Source organism: Mixophyes fleayi, chromosome 3, assembly GCF_038048845.1.
Source record: "Mixophyes fleayi isolate aMixFle1 chromosome 3, aMixFle1.hap1, whole genome shotgun sequence".
NCBI classification, from domain to species: Eukaryota; Metazoa; Chordata; class Amphibia; order Anura; family Limnodynastidae; genus Mixophyes; species Mixophyes fleayi.
The window spans coordinates 58,327,790-58,349,794 of NC_134404.1; the positions used below are offsets into that span (position 1 = coordinate 58,327,790).

General features: G+C 43.5%; 1 protein-coding gene across 1 annotated transcript; it reads right to left on the reverse strand.

The window, feature by feature from the left end:
* Window positions 1-875: 875 nt before the first annotated feature.
* MSL2 (MSL complex subunit 2) lies at window positions 876-8,232 on the reverse strand. The gene is made up of 2 exons (XM_075201536.1): window positions 7,021-8,232; window positions 876-3,300 (listed from the first exon to the last, which is right to left on the reverse strand). Exons 1-2 carry the CDS (start codon window positions 7,160-7,162, stop codon window positions 1,688-1,690), a joined length of 1,755 nt encoding a protein of 584 aa, XP_075057637.1. The 5' UTR covers window positions 7,163-8,232; the 3' UTR covers window positions 876-1,687.
* Window positions 8,233-22,005: the final 13,773 nt, after the last annotated feature.

A 22,005-nucleotide genomic window follows, 5' to 3' on the forward strand; every position in this document is an offset into this window, starting at 1 on the left:
AAAATGTACACAGTGTATTTGGCTCCTCTAAACTTTCACCTTATATTTTAGCTGTATAGATCAACATGTTGCCGAGATGTGTCCAATGACTTTCCATTAAATCTTATATAGGGCATTTCAAATGATGCATAGCAGATTATTAAGGGCAACAGCTTGAATGTTAAACCCACTATAAAGAGAAAATACTACAATATAAACTATTAGTCTGTCAGTCACAGGCTCATTTACCCACTGTCCATAAACAGGAAGAAAAGTGAGATTTACATAGGAAAGAACGAAGCACGAACAAGAATCTAATTGATGCTGTGTGCATAATTATGTGAGAACAGGTTTTAAATTGTTTACAAATCCTCCAATGTCCCATAAGTAACTCTACAACTGCCCGTTGGGTGCACGTCCTAAGCTATGGTCCGCCTCCACTCTTTGTGGTATCAAACAGGTATGTTCTTTGCTTATATTACAGATTCACATAAAATGAATGACCTATTAACACATTTGTGGCAAACTAGGAATACAAAGTAACCTGTTCTTTTTGCGGTCACCAAGACCAGAGTTAATGAGCCATTAGCACAGAAACTTTTAACCTCTCCACGATATAAAAATACATACACGTGCCTTTAAAAATAGTAAGGTAGACCAACTATCAGGTCATGTTGTGGCCCAGTTACTTTAGGATGTTTTTCTCAGGCACAATCATTTAAAGGGTTATCCACCTGCAACAAAAAGCTGACTAGGAGAAATATGAAAAGTGAGGGGTGAGAGAGTCTAACATTTTGGACATTTTCAGCATGTGACAGCTCAGCTGTCCACACTTGAGGCATCATACCGAACCCACATTTTCAGCAACCATAACATGCTGGGAGACCCCCCCCCCCCCTCCCTCCCCCATTAATGAGCATGCTATACAGTCAGTGTCTAATGCCATGTGTGTATATATAAACAATACGTTTTCATTTTAGAGGAGGGTTGCTGTGAGTCACTAGTTTACAAAATAGGTAAAGGTTTGTTTTTTTCTACAGGTGACAATTACTGCATTGTGTGCTTTCATCCAGGACAGCAGATAGTGAGTAAAAGACTGAGGCAATGTAATATAAAACGTGGACTTAAAAGTTGGTTACTTCTTTGGAATGCAGCAGGCAAATTAGACAATTGTGATTTTTGAAGACAGGAGGAGCAATACCGAATGTTGACTAATCCTAAATCTGCATCATAAGAATTACGTCAATATTAAACGTATATGGAATTTGTACTTGCTTCCTACGAGATGGAATTATGAAGGAGTTTAGAAAGCTATTCTCATGGATATACTGGGCAATGGTTAAAAATAAGGTATGACAGGATACAATAGGTTGCTGTGTGGTTGCTCTTTCTTGCCAAAGATTATTTTGTATAAATCAGATGCATCAGAAATTCATAGTCTTCTCTCCAACACTCATACAAAAGCCTAGTAAACTGATAGGCTTTAGGGTTACAATTTTTCTTAGAACCAAACTGCCCAATCCCAACTCCTACCCCCCACCCTGCCCAACCCCACAAACATAAACACATAACTTAGCAATGAACACACTTGATACAAGTGATCTATATGCAGAAGCTCCGGCAAGTTAACCAAACAGAACCATAGCTGCCATAAAACTGCAACCAATCATTTTCCCACCCGCCAACAGCCATGAAATAGCTGGCCCAATTAACAGTCAAATCTTAAGTCTATAGCTTCATCTAGGCTTTTGTCATCATGAGGACTGGCAGCTAAAAACGTTGCCATGGGAGAACCCGCAACATTAATGACACTGGCGCTTGTGCTGGCATTGCGTACTGCAATGCTTGTCAAATTAATGCCCAAAGTAAGTCGTGTCTGCTCCAAAGCCTTCTCTGGCACTGCAAACGCCTCCAACTTCTTCTCTCCGTTTGCCATGTAAGAGTTTTGGCAGCCACGGCAAATACAGTCAAGACAGGCTTTCCGATTCGAGTAACAAGGACAGCGCTGACCTCGACATGTAAGAACACTTGGATTTTGGGTAGCACGTCCACATTTACAGCCTTTCTTCTCAGGTGGCTTCTTATACACAGTTTTTGTTGGGCTCCCAGGAACCACATTATTGCTGGGTATCTTCTCCTTTACCTTATCTTTTGTTTTCAGCAATGGTGGTTTGGATTTTGGATGTGTTTTCTTATGCATATGCTCTGGATTCTTCTTCAAGGTTTTGTTTGATAGAAGAATGGTCTTGCTGATATTGGACGAGCTGCCCCCATTGGGAACAGTGACTATAGGCTGCAAAAAGTTTCTATTCTCGCGTGTCAGTAGAAAAGAAGCTTGGGAACCCAGCGCTGGTCCAAGAATGATGCTGGAGATGGGAAGTGGCAGAACTTTTTCACTGTCACTTTCTGAGCGTGAACGCTTGCGATTTGTTTTCACCATTTTTAGGGTTGCAGCTGTGCAAGACATCCCGAGTGGTGTAGCATGGCTGTCAGACAATAAGACAGTGTGTGTAACGGGCTGAGGGCAGAGATCCAAAAAAGTTCCATTTGACACTGAGGTGTCCAAACTGTGCTGTAGGTCACAATCATTAACTTCTGAACTGGAAACAGTCTCTAAACTCTGGAGAACTTCCTCAACACTAAGTAGCAATGGGTCACTGCTTTTGAGGTCATCAGTGTAGCCACATATATCGAGTCCAGCAGCACACAACTCACTAGTGGAAACTGGGTCACAGACCGTTTCTAAGCTCTCTGACAAATCTTCTGTTTTAATATCAACAGCTGTGCAACAAAGGTCAATGGCGGTGGGACTCTCGGGGGAAGGGATATTTACAGTGAGTTGCGTTTCAGACAGACCATTGCAGTTGGGCAAACCATTAGCAACTGTGCACCGAGAGTCTATATCTGGTGTATCTTGAGGGATGTGACAGATGCTTAGTTCAGATTCTGTAACTAGTTCTGAATTGCAAGGTAATGGGGAATGAGATGGACACAACGGTGAGGGGGGCTCTGAAGTATTTCCATGTTCCTCCTCAGGAGTAGATTCTTCCATAGATTCTTCAGGAAGAAATGCCAAAATGTCAGCAGAGCACTCCACAGTATTTAGTAATTCCTGTGCCAGTGGGGTATGTGTAATGTACTCACAGAGTTTCTTATAACAGCTCACAAGGATGCCCAATTGCTTGTTCTCCTCAAACTGGGCATAGTCTTTACACCAGCTGCATGAAGGCTTCATCATCATCTTCTTACCTTTGCACTGCTTGCATACATAATGCTGACAGGATGAATTGATTGGAGCAATAGGGTCTTCAAGCAAATTTCCTGAATGCAAATGAAACAAGAGTAAGGTTACAGTGTTTAATTGCTTTTACACATTTAGGATGAACACTTCAGTACTATAAAGTTAGGGATCAAAGTAATAAATTATGATTTGTTAAAAGGGGGGAGAGTCTGCTAATTTCTTTCAAGTGTTTAAACTATCTCAGTGCCAGAGGTTTAATATATGCATAAAGGGATAACTCAGCTTAGACTTTAAAACACTATACAACCACCATAACTTTGATACATTGTATGTATTACCACATACAATAGAAACCATAGCACACTTTATAAAGGGTTGCAGTCCAATTATGTCATCTGCAGAGAACAAGAATTTAATTTTACACATAAATGAGAAGATTATAGTTGTCAATATGTACTTTCATCACTTCAACAAGCAAAGCGGACATTTATAAACCTATTAAATCAATTAATTTAATTTACTACAATGGCACCTGTTGTAAAAAAAAAAAATAACTTTCCTTCTCTGCACCCCCTGTAACTCGAAACATATAAGGGGTCAACTAGGTTGATGACTAAAATGAACTTAACATACATTAAAAATGTAGACTACACCTAAATTCTCCACCTTCGAACAAATGTGTATAATTTTTAGATTTTTATACACTGCCTGTAAGGTCAAAAACTTTGTATACTTCTATAGCACCAACATAATATGTAGCGCATTACAGTTAATTTTTCATTATTTACATCACACCCTGCCCAGGTGGAACTTAGTCTTATTCACCCCCCCCCCCCTCTTTAGCCCCTAGGATCAATTTTTTTAATATTATTAAATGTGGACACTATTATCTGTGTAATAACACATACTAAATGCCTTTTGAAAATGTGGGTATGCATTATAGAATTATAAATATATACATTTTCATTACCAGATAAACAGGTATACATGTACAAAGCAAAATAGCTTAAAACACGGCAGTGTGAAACATTCCTGTTACATCATTTCTATTTTTTACACACACGGATCAACTAGCTCAAATATGCATGGCTGCACAGACATTGTTGTGTCTGTGAATTAACTAGTGTATCAAGTCAGCAATGTTGACCCAGCTCTCACCAATCATCTACCATCATAAACAGCCACACCCACTAGATTGTACAGTTACAGGAAATTAGAGCATGGGCGGGAGTCTGCTCTAGTCAAGGCATCACAAGATCTAACAAATAGCAATAACACCCCCTGAATGCTGCAGACAATGTCAAAATTGGCAAAAAGCATGCAATTATCAGAAAGTTTGTTTATAGGTCCATTAGCCTATTTTATTTTTGGATTATCAGCATTTTTGTATACATACAGAAAAAAATGCAAGTTTTTTCTAAATTCCTTAAGAGCAGGTGTAATTAAACATATCATGTCAATGGTGTCAGATATGCATCTTCTAAAACTGCGTCTCCAACAGCCAAAATGAATTTGGTCTTATTTAGAATAGGTTTTCAAAACCTTTCCTTACCAAGTATCACTTATATCTGAAAAGGGCTCATTCATAAATATGTGCTGGGGAAAAAAAAGGAACACGACAACAATGCATGCTTTAGACCCATTTTCCGTGTAATGCAGTCTATTGCGTGGTAAAGCACATTAGTGCATGGGGAACAGGGTATGCTATGTTCTAAAAATCTAAACGTATTGGTAACATTTTAGAAAGCAATGATGGAAAGGTACATGTTCTGATTTTTTTTTTTTTTAATAAATTGCAGTGAAAAGAGAATTTGTATTGCACAATTCATTTCATTCTTTTTTGGTTTATCATCTGCTAGTTTGTGCTACATGTAACCCTTTAATGTGTCTCAGTTACTTTTAGGGATGAAAATCTGGAGTACTGATTTACAAAATGATAATGGATGCAATTCTTCTCAATCTCTTGGTGTAAGATTGTCCTGTTTCGTTACTCTACATGTATACTGAAATTAGAGAGAATAGTAGTTTTCATCTTAACCAGCCATGTAATGTTAGCTGGTTCACAATATTAAAGAGACTACTATGCTACGCTGTCAGTAAGGCATACCATTCTTCTACATACTCCACAACTCAATGACTGATATGTCAACAAAGAGGAGGGCCTGACAAAGACCAGTCATATGATGGGGTGTGGCTGTAGTGAGAGTCAGTGTTTAGGCAATCTATAGATACAGCAAGGAAAGGATCACAAGAGTACAGAGCTCATTTTCTAGATAGGAAGGAGTTGTTTGTCAACACAAGGGAACTCAAATAATAAAGCTATGTGAGAAATAGGTGCAGAAATAGCTGAATATGGATAAAATAGTGTCTCAAACTGGATTTCACATATAGTCTACCTTTACATCACAAAAAGGGAAAGATAACACTTTATCAGTATATGCCACAAATTACATAATGCTGTCACAACTAGCATAAACTGACCTGCTAGACTCAAGTACATTAATACTTCATAGATGAGTAAAATAAACACCATTTAAGTGAAAAATGTTCACAAAAAAATTCCCAGAAAGTCACCACGAGACGTATTTGCCTGACCCTGCTGATAGAGGCAAGACACAGGTGGATGGCACCCTAAGGCTTAAAGATCATATCTGATATGCGGTTTAATCAATAAAATTAAAACTATTAAAACCACTGTATACATTACAAAGCATGTGTGCAAGGTGGTTCATGCGATCAGTCCCTCAGGACATGTCTCAAAGTGTCACCAAATAGCAATGAGTCCTCAAAGTAAATGCATCTAAATCATATGTTTATAAAAATGTCCGATTTGCGGTAAGCAAAAGTATTAAACACAAGTATGTATGTCTCCACTATATACTAATGTACAACAAGAAAGACACTGAATTATCCTATGCAGAATAGATAAGGGTTATAATGAGCTTAGTAGTGTAATGTAAACAAAACAGCTGCCATTATAATCAACCAATAAATTGGTAATCAGGGGACAAAATGTGTTATGGCAATCCTACAACTGAACTATTATTACCAGAAGTAGTTAACTGTATAATTTTTTAAGTACTTTGTTTCCTTTCCCTCTTTAGCAGGAAGCTCTGTGATACACCAATTCACCAGCCTCATTTTACTTCAAAAGGCGTTTGCATCTTTATTTAATAACTTTACCTTATCTACTCTTTTCCCAATAATAGTACTTCTTAGGAACGGGACCCCACCTTTTGCTCTATTTAGCAGGGTCCTAGACAAGCAATGGCGATCAGCATTAGTCCCAACTCTAGAGGAGTGCCAAGACCCTGTTCATAGAGCAAATAGTGGTAATCCAAAGGGAGGTCCCAGAAAAATACTATTACTGGTAAGAGAGGGGGCTTGGTTACATTATTAAATAATATGGAAAATCCTTTAAGTATGGTGAAATTAATTGGATCTTGTATCAATTCCTTCTGTGACCATGTTGGCATGTCTTTGAAGCCACTGTTTTTCAAACTCTAACCTCAGGGTCCACAAACAGACTCAAGACATTCACATGCTCAATGACTTCATTAATTTTCTGACACACAAGCATACTATCAACGGATACAGATGGAGCTCCTATGAGCAGATCCTGAAAACCTGTATTTTGAGACACAAAAAAAGTATGGGAAAAAAAATAACCACACATCTTCGCATTTCACACGAGTGCTGGTAGCATGACAGTGATCATAATTCCTGTTTGTGATCGGTCATGCGGCTGATGAGAGCAATCACGCCATGGTGGCATTTGTAATAAAAATATTGTGGCTCACCGCAAACACAACAGGCCAAGGCCTGCCTGAAGAAGGGCAACATCTTGCAGATCTCGGCAGAAGCCTGTGGGTCCCCAGAGTCGTAGTTCAGCACCAGTCGGCTTGCTGAGATGTACAGAGTGGTGGCATTCACTGGGTTCATTGCAGACTCCTTACACTGCAGGCTCCAGCATACAGAGAATCTGATAATGTTTCAAATATCCATCAAATATGAAAAGGGAAAGAGAATTACATCCCAGAAAGCTGCACCCGGCATCCCACAAACATGAGCATCTGCAAATCTCAACAGAAAATAAACAAAGCTCCTGATATCCAGAAGAAAGTGGTTGTCTCACCTCCAAACCACCCTCCCCCCCTCACTCAAAACAAGGGGGTCCTTTAATAGTCCAGTTTATCTGGGAGGGGAGGGCTCCAGAGTTCACATGTCCCCTGGCCCTTACCCCCAGGTCATTGTCTTTGGGGGGTCCTTCAGTCCCCCTTTTATCATGCACGGCATAAAGGCAGAAGGAGACCCTGTGAGACTAGAGCAGGGCCGGCGGTGTCTTCATCATCAGACGGCCGAGGGATGACAGGGGGATCACATTCCCACTCCTGGTGGGCGGAGGCGGGGGTCCTGGGGATCAGCAGCGCTGGGCTCTTATAGCCATGGTACAAAGGAGAATCCGGTGTCAGTGCCGCTGCTTCCTTTCCCTCCGTAACTGGCGATAACTGCGGCCTTCCAGGCAGGACTGGTAATCTAGGCCGCGGTCCCAGCAGGCCTCGGGGTCTAGTTCTCGGCTGTGAGGATATCGCGTCCAGCGCTTGGTGCTGCAGGTGTGACAGGAGGCGGCTCCGGCCTCTACCGCACACACACAGACAGACACTACAGTGCCCGGCCTGACACTTCTCACACGGCCGAAACCAGGAGGCGGCTTACGCGGGCCTAGTGTACAAGGAATGCCCGCGACCCGCTCCACGCCTCCCACGGTGTCTCCGGGGAATTGCGCTATCCGGATGGTGGAGGAAGAAGGGGGGGTGCCGGGGTCTCTCTCTCGCCGGTATTATTGGGGGGAGGGGTTGGTGCTAGACTTGCGCACGCGCCCAGCCTCTCTCTCGCTCTCCGGTCCGGATCTCGCGCCAGTCGCGCGCCCAGTGGCGGGAAGCCGATGCTGCTGCTTGTGTGCACGAGGCGAACCCATTCCCTCGGCGCGCGCGGACGCGGTCCGCAATCCCGCGGCTGACAGGCACGGCGCGCGAATAAGAGGGCGGAGCCTTGTTGTGTCGTGCTCACTCTGAGGAGAGATAGGAGGACGGGTGAGCCTTGTGTGGTGCTCACTCTGAGGAGAGATAGGAGGACGGGTGAGCCTTGTGTGGTGCTCACTCTGAGGAGAGATAGGAGGACGGGTGAGCCTTGTGTGGTGCTCACTCTGAGGAGAGATAGGAGGACGGGTGAGCCTTGTGTGGTGCTCACTCTGAGGAGAGATAGGAGGACGGGTGAGCCTTGTGTGGTGCTCACTCTGAGGAGAGATAGGAGGACGGGTGAGCCTTGTGTGGTGCTCACTCTGAGGAGAGATAGGAGGACGGGTGAGCCTTGTGTGGTGCTCACTCTGAGGAGAGATAGGAGGACGGGTGAGCCTTGTGTGGTGCTCACTCTGAGGAGAGATAGGAGGACGGGTGAGCCTTGTGTGGTGCTCACTCTGAGGAGAGATAGGAGGACGGGTGAGCCTTGTGTGGTGCTCACTCTGAGGAGAGATAGGAGGACGGGGTGAGCCTTGTGTGGTGCTCACTCTGAGGAGAGATAGGAGGACGGGTGAGCCTTGTGTGGTGCTCACTCTGAGGAGAGATAGGAGGACGGGTGAGCCTTGTGTGGTGCTCACTCTGAGGAGAGATAGGAGGACGGGTGAGCCTTGTGTGGTGCTCACTCTGAGGAGAGATAGGAGGACGGGTGAGCCTTGTGTGGTGCTCACTCTGAGGAGAGATAGGAGGACGGGTGAGCCTTGTGTGGTGCTCACTCTGAGGAGAGATAGGAGGACGGGGTGAGCCTTGTGTGGTGCTCACTCTGAGGAGAGATAGGAGGACGGGTGAGCCTTGTGTGGTGCTCACTCCGAGGAGAGATAGGAGGACGGGTGAGCCTTGTGTGGTGCTCACTCCGAGGAGAGATAGGAGGACGGGTGAGCCTTGTGTGGTGCTCACTCTGAGGAGAGATAGGAGGACGGGGTGAGCCTTGTGTGGTGCTCACTCTGAAGAGAGATAGGAGGACGGGTGAGCCTTGTGTGGTGCTCACTCTGAAGAGAGATAGGAGGACGGGTGAGCCTTGTGTGGTGCTCACTCCGAGGAGAGATAGGACGGGTGTACTGAGAACGGGGGCAGCTCATTGCTGCATTGGGCACATACGAAGTAATATATTCGGGACAAGCGTTTCTCGGAGATTATCTGCTGGAGTTGATAGATACAATCCTATGGTGATTTGGATAACATTGTCACAGGCATAAGTCTCTAGTTTCCAAGGGCATCCCAAGGCTGGAATTGTTACTATTTTTTCAGTATTTATCAACTGCGCTATAAAATGCACCTTTGAGTGTGCAAGGTACCATCTGTTCTTATTCTGCAAGGGAGAATTCAATTAGCCGTGTTACTGTCGAAAATAATGCGGTCTGCACATTATTACTGTTACTACAGCAATAGTGCACTCTATGAGGCATATTCAATTAGGTTTCCGGTCCGTGGTAACACGCGTCAAAAAAGTGTGCAGTATTGATACTACTGCAATAATGCAGATTTTTCTTTGCAACCCTATGGGGTGCGCACGAAAATCCACGTTATTGCGGTACTGTGGATTGCCTTTGCGGCGCGTTACCGTGGACCAGAAGCCTAATTCAATATGCCCCTATTACCGTTAGAGCGGTTATTTATAATATTGATTTTTGCTTGCACCTCAGGGAAGTAACCATATTTACGGCAATACAGTGCAGGCTGTGTTACTTTCGTCAATAACACACTCAATTGAATTTCCCCCTAAAATGCAAACACATGGGTTAGAATGAATTTATGTAAGCACGAAATGTGGTTATGTTAGGTTCCCTGGTAGAAGCGGAACAGTACATTGCCAGGCCCCATAGCAAAATATGGGTAGGGGGCCATGCGATGCCACTATAGCCTCCCTCTCTGCTCTCAAAGAGTAGAGCTGGGGCTTTGGGAGGGGGGGGGGTCCCCTGGGATAGAATTGAGCCAGCTCTGGGGGTGTTTAGGCACCCTCAATATTTGTGCTGCTGCATCCACTCAACATGTCTACGCATGGCATTTTCAGTCGTATTGGTGGGAGTAAGAGGGATACCGTGAGCTCCCCCTATCAGTTTAAAAAGTTGGCTCCTCTGGTTGTATTTGAAATGTTTGCTACTGAATCAATGCATCAATGTGTCCCTGGAATAAATTGTAAAATGTTGGCAACTATGCACATGTAAGTATTGGGTCACTGCAAAGCATGAAATAATACAATTGTTCACATGGAGAGCATGCTTTGCTAACTTGTGACCCTTTTAGCTGGTGAGGCATGGCTTCTAGTTTCACAACAGCTGGAAAACCATATTTCTGATGTACTAGGTGACCGACATGGCATGCTCAGGAAACTCGTTTAATCCCACAAAGGGTTTAACTATGTGAACAGATCAATATTGGATAGATTCAGTCACGGGTCAGTACGGACAGATAAAACACATTGGACCCTATTTGAACACACAATAGTTGGTCACCAGCCTTCTGCATTTTCAGCTGAAAATAATAAAAATCCAGGTTTAACGGAAGTGTCGAGTTGGGAGATATTTTGAGACAAGTGAGGAAATGTATGTCGGTGCAATTTTGTTGACGGCCTTGTATGTTCGTAGAAGAATTTTATATTGGATTCGTTGAAATAAAGGCAACCAATTTAGAGACTGACAGAGTGGCTCAGCAGAGGAAGAACGGTTTGCAAGGAAAATCAATCTAGCCGCTGCGTGCAAAATAGATTGTAGGGATTCAAGTCTGACTTTGGGAAGACCAGTAAGGAGGGAACTGCAATAGTCGATGCAGGAGATGATGAGTGCATAAATTAAGGTTTTTGTGGTGTATTGTGTGAGATATGTGCGTATTCTGGAAATGTTCTTTAAGTGTATGTAACATGATTTAGATATAGAGTTGATGTGGGGAATAAATGACAGTTGTGAGTCAAGGATTACACCTAGGCCGCGAGCTTGCGGGGTGGGGTTTATGGTCATGTTATCAATAGAAATGTCAGGCAGGAAGCTTCTGGTTTTGGGTGGGAATATTATTAATTCAGTTTTTGAAAGTTTGAGTTGGCGAGAAGACATCCAAGATGAAATGGCAGAAAGACAGTCAATAACGCGAGACAACACAGATGGTGAAAGATCAGGAGAGGATAGATAGATTTGTGTATCATCTGTGTAGAGATGATACTGAAATCCAAAGGAGCTTATTATTTTTCCAAGAGAAGTGGTGTAGATTGAGAATAACAGAGGACCTAGGACTGAGTCTTGTGGTACTCCAACTGATAAAGGGAGTGGAGCAGAGGTGGATCCAGAGAAATTAACACTTAAAGAGCGATTAGATAGGTAGGATGCAGTGGTGGATCCAGGGGGGGCGATCAACCCCCCCCCCTAGCAGACACTTGCTGCCGACGGCTGCACAGTATGTGCAGGTCCGTCCAGCCGTGACAGGCAATGACAGTGTGCTGCCCGGCTGCTCTGACTGTGTTTAAAACACAGAGCAGCCGGGCAGCACACTGTCACGGCTGGACGGACCTGCACATACTGTGCAGCCTGAGATGTTAGAAAGGGGCGGGGCCTAAATTGCCCCCCCCCCCCTAAATCGCCCCCGGTACAGCATTTTTCTAGATCCGCCCCTGGTAGGATGAGAACCAGGATAGGACAGTGCCTTCAAGACCTAGGGATTGTAGCGTTTGTATGAGGAGAGAGTGGTCAACAGTTTCAAATGCAGCAGAGAGATCCAGGAGAATTAGAAGAGAGTAATGGTTATTACTTTTTGCTGTGATCAAATCATTGACAACCTTGGTCAGGGCAGTCTCTGTGGAGTGTTGAGAAAGAAATCCTGACTGAAGAGGATCCAATAGGTTGTTTGCTGTAAGAAAGTGTGTGAGGTGAGTGTAGGCAATTCTCTCGAGAAGCTTGGAGGGGCATGGAAGCTGAGATGGGGCGGTAATTTGCGAGAGCGTTAGGGTCAGAATTTAGTTTTTTTTAAAATGGGAGTAATCTCTGCATGCTTGAATATTGATGGAAAAATACCAGTATAGAGAGATAGATTACAGATTTTAGTTAGAGGGGGAATGAGCACAGGAGACGGACCTACCAATTTGTGAGGGAATGGGATCAAGAGGAGAGCAGGTAGAGTAGGAAGATGAGGAGAGAGTAGAAACTTCCTCTTCATTTGTGGGATCAAATGAAGAAAGCATGTCAGAGGGTGCTACAAAGGAATTGAGCTGATTGCTTGTTGAGGGAGATGATACCATTTCAATTGTGATCTTATCTATTTTGTCCTTGAAATAGGAAGCAAGATCCTGGGCACTGAAGGAAGCAAGATCCTGGGCACTGATGGTGGTTGGAGGATTTGGGGCGGGAGGATTCAGAAGAGATTTAAATGTGTTAAAGAGGCGTTTGGGGTTAGAAGCCTGAGCATAGATGAGAGATTGGAAGTATGTTTAGCAGTGTCCAGAGTATTTCTATAGGACTGGTAGATATCAGTGTATGTGATGAAATCATTAGAAGTACAAGATTTACGCCAGTGACGTTCTGCTTTACGAGAATGGTTGAGAATGTTTTTGTAGAGTTCGTGTTACTTTAATGTGCCACAGTTGGCAACGAAGTCTACGCGAAGTATGTAGTGTCGCTGGAGCCATTTGATTCAGGGCAGTTGCTAGGGTTTGGTGAAAATGGGGTACTGCCCAATCAGGGGAGGAGAATGTAGAAATTGAGGAGAGAAGGTGTTGGAGAGAGGTGGAAAACTGTTGAAGATCAATAGAGTTGATATTCCTGCGGTTGTGAGGAGGCTTGGAAGAGTTTGACACTGTGGAGGGTAAAGAACTGAGGGTGAGCAAGTAGCTAATAAGGTGATGATCCGAGAGGGGGAAAGGAGTGTTAAGGAAATCAGAAACTGAGCATAGTCTCGAGAAAACAAGATCAAGATAGTGGCCATCCTGCTGAATAGCGGATTCAATCCGCTGGGAGAGGTCAAGTGTGGAGGTTAGAGAGAGTAGTTTGGAGGCAGCATTGCAATGTGGATTAGAAATAGGGATGTTGAAATCACCTATGATGATGGTGGGGATGTCAGAGGATAAGAAGTGAGGGAGCCACGCAGAGAAGTATTCAAGTGTTCAAGAACTTGTTGGTGTGGACCAGGGGGGCGATAGATGACAGCAACACGCATAGAGAACGGGTTAAAAATGCTAACATCATGTACTTTAAAAGATGTGAACTTGAGTGATGGGACATTTGGTAGAACTGTGAACGTGCACTGTGGGGAGAGAAGTAGTCCAACCCCCCCCCCCCCCACCTCCTTGTCTGCCTCCTGGTCTTGGGGTGTGGGTGAAATGAGGACCACCATGTGAAAGGGATGCAGGTGAGGCAGTGTCTGATTGCGTGAGCCATGTTTCTGTTATTGCTAGAAGTTTGAGGTTGTTTGAGAGGAAGAGATTGTGTACGGAGGTAAGTTTGTTACAAACAGCGTGCATTCCAAAGGGCACATTTAAAGGACTTTGGAAGACAGGTGATGTGTTTGAGGTTTGATGGATTTCTGTAGTGTTCAGATATATGCGTGTGGGAGAATCGAGGGGGACCTGGATTAGGTGATATATCACCAGCTAATAGAAGCAGGGAGGAAGAAAGGTAGGAAAGATGATTGTAAGATGTGTGCCTTTTTAATTTCTGGCAACAGGGTGAGGCTGTTAAAGTTATTGGATTTAAATAGGCAAAGAGTTCATGAGTGAACACTAGAGGTGAGTGAAGTAATGAAGGGGCAGTGTGGACAGAGGTGTGTGTTGCAGGAGGGGTGAGGGATGATATAGTCCTAAAGATAATGCCATGAAAAGAGAGAGAAAAATATTTTGGCAAGCATTGGGATTTCTGAGTAAAATAGTAAAAATGAGGGAATTAAAGGAACTGCCTAATTGCAATGTCCTGTGTAATCAGAGAAGTAGTGCAGAGCTAGGCTGCAGCAAATGTAGTGTATTCCTGGATGTCTGGATTGTATAGAGGAATGATGTGGGGAGCCATGTGGGGGAGTGGGTGGAAGTGTTGAATGGAGAGTAATAAAGAGCAGGTGATTGAGTAGCTGAGTTTTTGCAGAGTCATGAGAGAGGAGAGTGGTTGGAAGACTATAATTTCTTCCTACTTGCAATGGCAGACAAAGCTTTAAATGGGATTTTTGTATTTACTGTAAAATCTTTTTCACTTAGCACATTTGAGGGACACTGCTCACCGTGGGGTATAGAGGGTACTGTGTGGAGTAAGGTACTAACAGTCTGTCTAGCTGGCTCCCCTCCCCTCTATGCCTCCTCCAGCTATCATAATCAGTTTATTTAACTAACAAAGCCACAAGAGAGGGCAAACACAACCAACAGAACAATCAACAGAACTGTCAGAACAAAGGGTGGCCGCACAGTCTTCCCCCAACGGTGTTAGGTGAAAGAGATTTTACAGTAAGTACAAAAATCCAATTTTCACTTGCACCTATGGTTGGGGAGCACTGCTCACCATGGGGATGTCCCGAAGCTGCCCCTAAGGGTGGGAATGCTCAGAATGAGCATCCCGTAGAACCTTACGACCAAAATTTGCATCTTTGGAAGCAAAGACATGGAATCTATAGACTTTTGTAAATGTGTGGACGGAAGACCAGGGGGTAAATGTATCAAGCTGAGAGTTTTCCGGCGGGTTTGAAAAACCAATCAGATTCTAGCTATCATTTATTTAGTACATTCTACAAAATGATAGCTAGAATCTGATTGGTTGCTATAGGCAACATCTCCACTTTTCAAACCCATCTGAAAACTCTCAGCTTGATACATTTAGCCCCAGGTGGCCTCCCTGCACATCTGTTCAACTGTGGTCCTCCGCCATGCCGCCCAAGAGGCACTGACCGATATGTTAGAATGAGCAGTAAGACATTCAGGAACTGGAAATCCCTCAGAAACAAGCCTGATGGATTGTGTCTTTAATCCATCTAGCTATAGTTTGGTTTGTGGCCGGCCAACCACGTTTTCGAACCTCATATAATATAATATTAAACGATTGTCTGTTTTCCATATAGATGACATATGATCCACATAAATGCGCAAAGCTCGGACCACATCCAGCAAAGGGCTCAAACGCTGTTGGAATACAAATCCTTAGGCAACGCAGGAATAATAATCTCTTGGTTAATGTGAAATTTAGAAACCACTTTGGGCTGAAATGAGGGTAAAGGGCGTAAAACCCATTTGTCATCATGAAATACCAGAAAAGGTGACGCCAAGAAAGAGCCACTAATTCAAATACCGTCTGGCTGAAGCAATAGCCAGTAAAAAGGAAACTTTCTAAGTGAGAAGTTTTTAGAGAAACAGACTCTAGAGGTTCAAATGGTGATTTTTGTAGCGCCAAAAAAAACTAATTTAGGTCCCATGGAGCCACCGGAAGAATAAATGGAGGTTGGGCATGTAACATCCCCTGAAGAAACGTTTAAATATCCGGCATCAAAGCCACACACTTCTGAAAATACAGCAAAAAAGCAGAGACCTGAACTTTAAGAGATCCCAGACGAAGACCTTGGTCCAGACCGTCTTGCAAAAAGGCCAACCAAGTACCCACATACAAAATGAAGAAGTGGAAAACCTTCTTTTCGCACCATCCCATGTACAACTTGCAAATACAATAACAATTATTGGAAGATAAGGGCATCCTAGCCTGGAACATAGTCTGAACAACACGATTCCAAAAACTCCATCAGAGTATTAAGGTTTCAACTTTCATGCCATCAAACTTAAGTGAGTGAGGTCTTGATGAAAGGACGGCCCCTGACTGAGAAGATCCTACCTGAGAGTCGCCAAGGAGGACTTACGGACATAGCTAGATGATCTGCATACCAAGATCTTCTTGGCCAGAAGAATCACTGGAATCTTTTCTGATTTCACATTTTCTTTATTCGGGGTAGCATTGGGATTGGAGGAAAGATGTACCCCAACCTGAACCTCCACAGAACTGTCATGGCATCTATCAGATAAACCTGAGGATCCTTTGCCCTTGTCCACCTGGTTCAACCTAGAAGCTATCAGATCTATTTCCAGTTGACTCCATCTTGTCAGGAGCCGCGGCACTTTCCCATAGTGTCGGTGTCCCAGCTGTCTCCATGACGACCGGGACGTCACTTCCTGCTTCTCGGGCCCGACCGTTGCCAGGGCAACGGCTGGACGCTGAGCATTCCCTCAGCACGCTTCGGCAACTCGGCAGCCGGGCGCATGCGCTGAGGACACAGCCTGTGGGCTAATTAATTAGAGGCATCATGATTCATAAGTCTGCCCCTGAGATCTATTACAGGGCAAATCCCTGATTGGCCAATACTAGTATTTAAGGCAGGGAGGGCTTAGCCTCCCTGCCGGTTATAGCGTCCTGTTTCCAGTACTGCTGCCTGCTCCTGAGCTACTGTTTGGTATTTAACCTTTGGATTGATTACCTGTGCATGATCTGTGTATTGCCTGTTCCCAGATTCTGAACCATTGCCTGTGACCTTGACCTATTGTTTGTACCTGGACTCTTAACCATTTCCTGTGATCCTGATCCATTGCTTGTACCCGGATTCTGAACCGTTGCCTGTGACCCTGACCCTGCTTGTACCTGGCATCTCCTCCGGTGCTCCGTCCAGTCTGCAGATCGCTGGCCTGCCTCTGTTCCGTGTGTTACCTCCTGTACCTGTGCGCAGCCGTGTAAGTATAAACTTACACTACTTTGAGTTTAAGACCTGGGGGCATCTGAGTACCTGTGAGCATAACCAGTTTCTACGGGAAAGGCGGCTGCTAAAGGTGAAGACCTCTTCTACCAGTTCTATAAGTTTATACCGCACTGGTTTCCATAACACACCTGTGACCAACTGCACAAACACCTCTGGGTGAAGGGACCACTCCCCTGGATGGATGGCTTGATGACTCAAATATTCTGCCTTCCAGTTGTGTGCACCTGGAATGAAAATTGCTGGAACCTGCAATTCCACCCATTTCATAATCTTGAGACACCTACATCATAGCCCGGGAATTCCTGGTTCCTCCCTGATGATTGATATAAGCCACAGCTGTGGCATTGTCCAATTGAATCTGAATGGGCCTGTTTTAAAGATCAGACTGAGCCTGTACTAGAGCCCGGAAAACTGCCCTCAATTGGAGAACATTGATAGGCAATGTCACCTCTTCCTTTGTCCAGGTTTGTAACCGAAGATCCAGGGTGACTGGCCCCCAGCCCAAAAGGCTGGCGTACGTAGTCACCACTGTCCATTCCCAAATCGAGAAAGGACATCCCTGATTGAGATGTGACAACCTCAGCCACCATGACAGGGACTTGCATATTGCAGGAGATTATCTAAGGATCTGAGCATTCAAGTTGTCGTCAGACCTCTTCCAATGATTGAGTATTGTCTTTTGAAGAGGTTGAGAATGAAACTGAGCCAAATGCACAGCTTTGAAGTAAGAAACCATGTGGCCAGTTTCATGCACTGAAAGTTTGATTCCTGCCTGAGAGCTAGTGTTTCACTTGGTGTTGGAGAGTGTGAATCTTGTCCGATGGCAAGAACAACCGCTGACATCTGATTTCTAACTAAAGGCCTAGGAACAGCATGCGCTGACTTGGCATTAATTTGTACTTTTTGTAATTGAGAATCCAACTGTGAGCCTGGAAGGTATCCGCCATTATGAGCAGATGTGACAGAAGACAATCGTCCAAGTGTGCTTTTATCAGGAAATTGTCTAGATAGGGTATGATTGTTACCCCCCTGCAGACGTAACTTCGCTGCCATGATCGCCATCAGCTTAGTAAACACTTGTGGAGCCATTGCTAGCCCGAAGGCTAAGGCCTTGAAATGAAAATGGTCTTGTTCCACAGCAAACCTTAGTAGATTGTGGCGACCTGTCCAAATAGGTATGTGGAGATAAGCATTCTTGATATCCAAGGATGCCAGGAACTCATACTTTTCCATTGAGTTTATCACAGAACGAATGAAAAAACTGGTAACTCTCAAATGTGTGTTGAGATCTTTTAGATTAAGAATAGGCCGGAAAGTTAAGTCCAGCTTCTGAACTAGAAACAGATCAGAGTAATAACATTGATCATATTCTTCCTGTGGGACAGGAACAATCAGTCCTGACATCAGCGAGGACTGAATGGCCTTTTGAAGATCTTCTCTTCTTATTTGTTGTTTGGGAAGGGGTGTGATGAAAAAAAACACAGCGGCCCTTCCAGGTATAGAATGTAACCCCTGGATACCATCCCTCTTACTCAGGAATCTGTGGTGGAAGAAACCCACTGATCCTGAAATCCCAGGAGACAAACTTTTACCACCGTGGATTTTGGTGGGGGAATTAATGAGTCATGTGGATGGTTTTTTGGCAAAGGGATGTCGACCCATCCAAGCCTACCTACCTCTCTGGCTGAGAACCTGTCTTACTGCCAATATCAGGTCCTCAATTCCCTGTTACTAGATGTATCCTCCTCTCCAGTGGACAGATACTCATACTCTGAGTTGTCCTGACAATCACCATCCTCTGGTAAGGATGGGTCCGTATCAGAGTCCCCAATATCCTGAGGGAAGGAATGACCCAAATGTTTGTGTCGTCTGCCCCCAGCAGAGGATTGTAAGATATTTTTTTCTAAGGAGGAAGATACTCTAACTAAACCCTGGACAGATCTTTCTAAGTTTTACATTCAGGGAGGCTCCTGAGGAATCCCTGCAGTAGTGGTCAGCAACTAAGATACTTGTCCCACAGGAAGGACATCACAAGATTGTGTGCGCAGGGTGGAAGAGGTAAAGGTATCAACACCTACCGTCCGAAAACACGGGTTGTCTTTCTTAGCAATGGAACACTCCAGTTGGCCCAGACTGGTTTCACCAGATTGGCAGCAGACCCAAATGTTTACTGAAGCAGGTCCTCAGCCTAAGACCTTGATAAAGAATCTTCATGATTCGAAACGCGTTGGATGGATTAACAGGGAGAGGACTGCTGATACCACTTGAGGTCTTGAGGACAACGGCAGCTGTTATAGAGTCGATTGGACTTTGGGTAATTTACCCTGTTAAGATATGCATGCTGTATTCATTTCCTCTTGAGGTACGCTTTTAGAAGCAGACCAACTCTGTGGATTTTTTATGAGATTTTATGTGACCAATAAATGGTATTATGCTATGATTTCATCTCTCTTTGTGCGCATGTTTGATCTTTGGAGATTGCAGTGAAGGCAGACGTTGTGATTTCCATCAGATATTTGATTGATGCGCTGTGTCTCAAGAAATCAGTTTGTAAGCACACATCTATGGGGGACCCCCTCACATGGTTATCCTTTATTTTGCAACCATGAATACACCTGGAGGAGGGATTTCTAGAAGACATTTTAGACCCCTATGTATTTACCAGGACTTTACTGCTCTATGTCTGTTTATTTTATGTTAGTGTTCTGTTTCATGCTGGCATTCCTGTTTGTGTGACCCTTTCAGCGCTGTAAGTTATCATTTTAGTTAGGTTATAGTCATGGTCTACTTTGCATTGATTCAACAATTTATATTTGTCTTTATAGCTGTTATTCAGTTACATATGAATATGCAAAACACAGAAAACAACATTCTTTGAGTGATAAAATATTGTGCTACACCAGCCTTTGAAAGTCTTGTCTGTGCTTTGGTCCCATGTTGCCAGATCCTTACAGCTTCTCCCTTATGAAAGGAAAGTATTGACTGAATTCTTGCCTAATTGTCTCTTTGGTTCATCCTCTGACTCGTCGCCCTGTAGCTGGACTGATTCTAAAGAAAAATGGATATATAAAGAACTGATTCAATAGGTAAAAATCGAATCCAGATATCGGATACGAGATTTCAAACTTATCCACTGGATCAGTGTTCATCTATGGGACATGCTAATACTGCTGGTGCATCTTAAAGTTGTACTCAAGGAAGTCTGCAAATTGATCCAATTCTATGTGTATGGCTAGATCACTTATAAATAACTCATTGTATAAATTTATTTAAAGGAAACAGTGCAGGGCGCTTATTTATATCATTGCAACTGTACTGATTTTATTATATCGTGTGGCACTTTGTATAGGAAATGCATTAATTTCTGAGTTATTGATTTGTAACTTCTGAGTCATGGTGTCATGATTGGATTTATATAACTTTTCTAAAGAAAGTCCCTTATGTTAATTAGACCTTTTCATCTCAATGGCCAACACGTCTGTTCAGCCTATATACACAGAGGGGGGGGGGGGGGCGTTGCCACTCTGTCTTTGTGGCTTGTATCCTGCATCTCAGATCCTGTCCAAATAATGCACACAGAAGGTTTTGGAATATAGCAGATTAGTGTAAATTTTGTAAACTTTGCATTGCATTTAAATCCATGTTTTGGGAAACATATTACATCCTGATACTAAAAATAACTCAGACTTCTTGGGGCCAGCAAAGAGTTCAGGGGGCTGGCTTACCCCCTGCTAGGCTGTGTCCAAAACTGTATAAAACAGCACTAGTTTGTACTGAAATTTATCATTATTGTTCCATCTGACTTTCTGATCACCTCACCTTCAACCAGTGTGAGCTGTCCTTGTCAGGACACTTGAGCTAAATAAATATCACTTACTTCAAGACCTGCTTGACAACTTCTTCCCTGCTGCAATTTCCTGTGACCTACAGATTAGACCCAACTCTAATCCATTTCCAGCTGTTCTGAGGTTTGGACCCAGCTTTCCAGTACCTCTGCTCTGCCCACACTAGCAGCGTCATCCTTTCACACTTTGTCAGATAGGTTGAAAACTTTTGAAAGCATAGCTACATGTTTTTAAAGCTTTTGGGAAAATATTGGAGATTTTTAGCTCCACATTCCTAAGAAAAAGAGCACATGCAATTGGAACCTCTGAAATGTCACAAAACAATTGGTCTGGCAAACATAAACATTTTCAGTGGCCACACCACATTCTTCATGCTTCTCTGCAAGAAGTTCCTTTGCACTTTGCATTGCTGGTGTTAGCAGAACTGGAACTTTCTATCCTTTTGGATCGTTTGTCTCAGATTTCAATCCTTGTGAAGTGGACGTCTTCTCAAGCTCAGAAAGCGCAAGAGCAACATCTTCATGGAGATCAAGTATTTCTGGAAGAAAATTTAAATTGAGAGCATCTTGGAAACTTCTTCCCTTCTTCGATGGAATAAGATCACCATTGTGCCAAGGTGACCTTTGCAAGCAAAGCCCAGTTTCTAAATTAAGGTTCAGTTGATAAATTGTTGTGGTATGCCTGCTGTTTAACTTTGAGATACAAGTGCATTTTTTTCACATCGTCAGTGAAGGGTAAGAGCTGAGACATGATACATTTTGACTCTTTCAGAGTTTTTAATGCAGCCGATAAAATCAGATCATAACATCTTGCCTCCTAGATTTTCTTGAAGTTGTCTGTATTTTCCACTGTAGCAGTGCAGCCCTCAATCACTGCTCTGCATTCCACAATGCTAAATCTTTTTCAAGCTATGTCCAGCTATCAGTGCCAGCAAGGGGGGTCTTGTATGTACTGGTTTCATTGTTGTAGATAATTACCAGTTTCACATCGTTTACTACATGCAGAAAGTTTAATGGAATTGTAAAGTCTTCAATTTTTTCCAAAGGTGTAGCTCTTCTGGCATGTAACAGTATTCTGCCCATTTCTCAAAGATTCTTATGGATATACTCATGTTTACCAACATCTAAACAGACCCGTTTGTAGAGATGCATCTTGGGTCATGTTCAAAAGCTTCCAA

Excerpts from the sequence above, each read along its gene's own strand:
- MSL2 (XM_075201536.1), bottom strand. The coding sequence starts at position 7,162 with ATGAACCCAGTGAATGCCACCACTCTGTACATCTCAGCAAGCCGACTG. Across the intron at positions 3,301-7,020 it reads CTTGGCCTGTTGTGTTTGCG|GAAATTTGCTTGAAGACCCT; the intron begins GTGAGCCACAAT and ends ATTTGCATTCAG.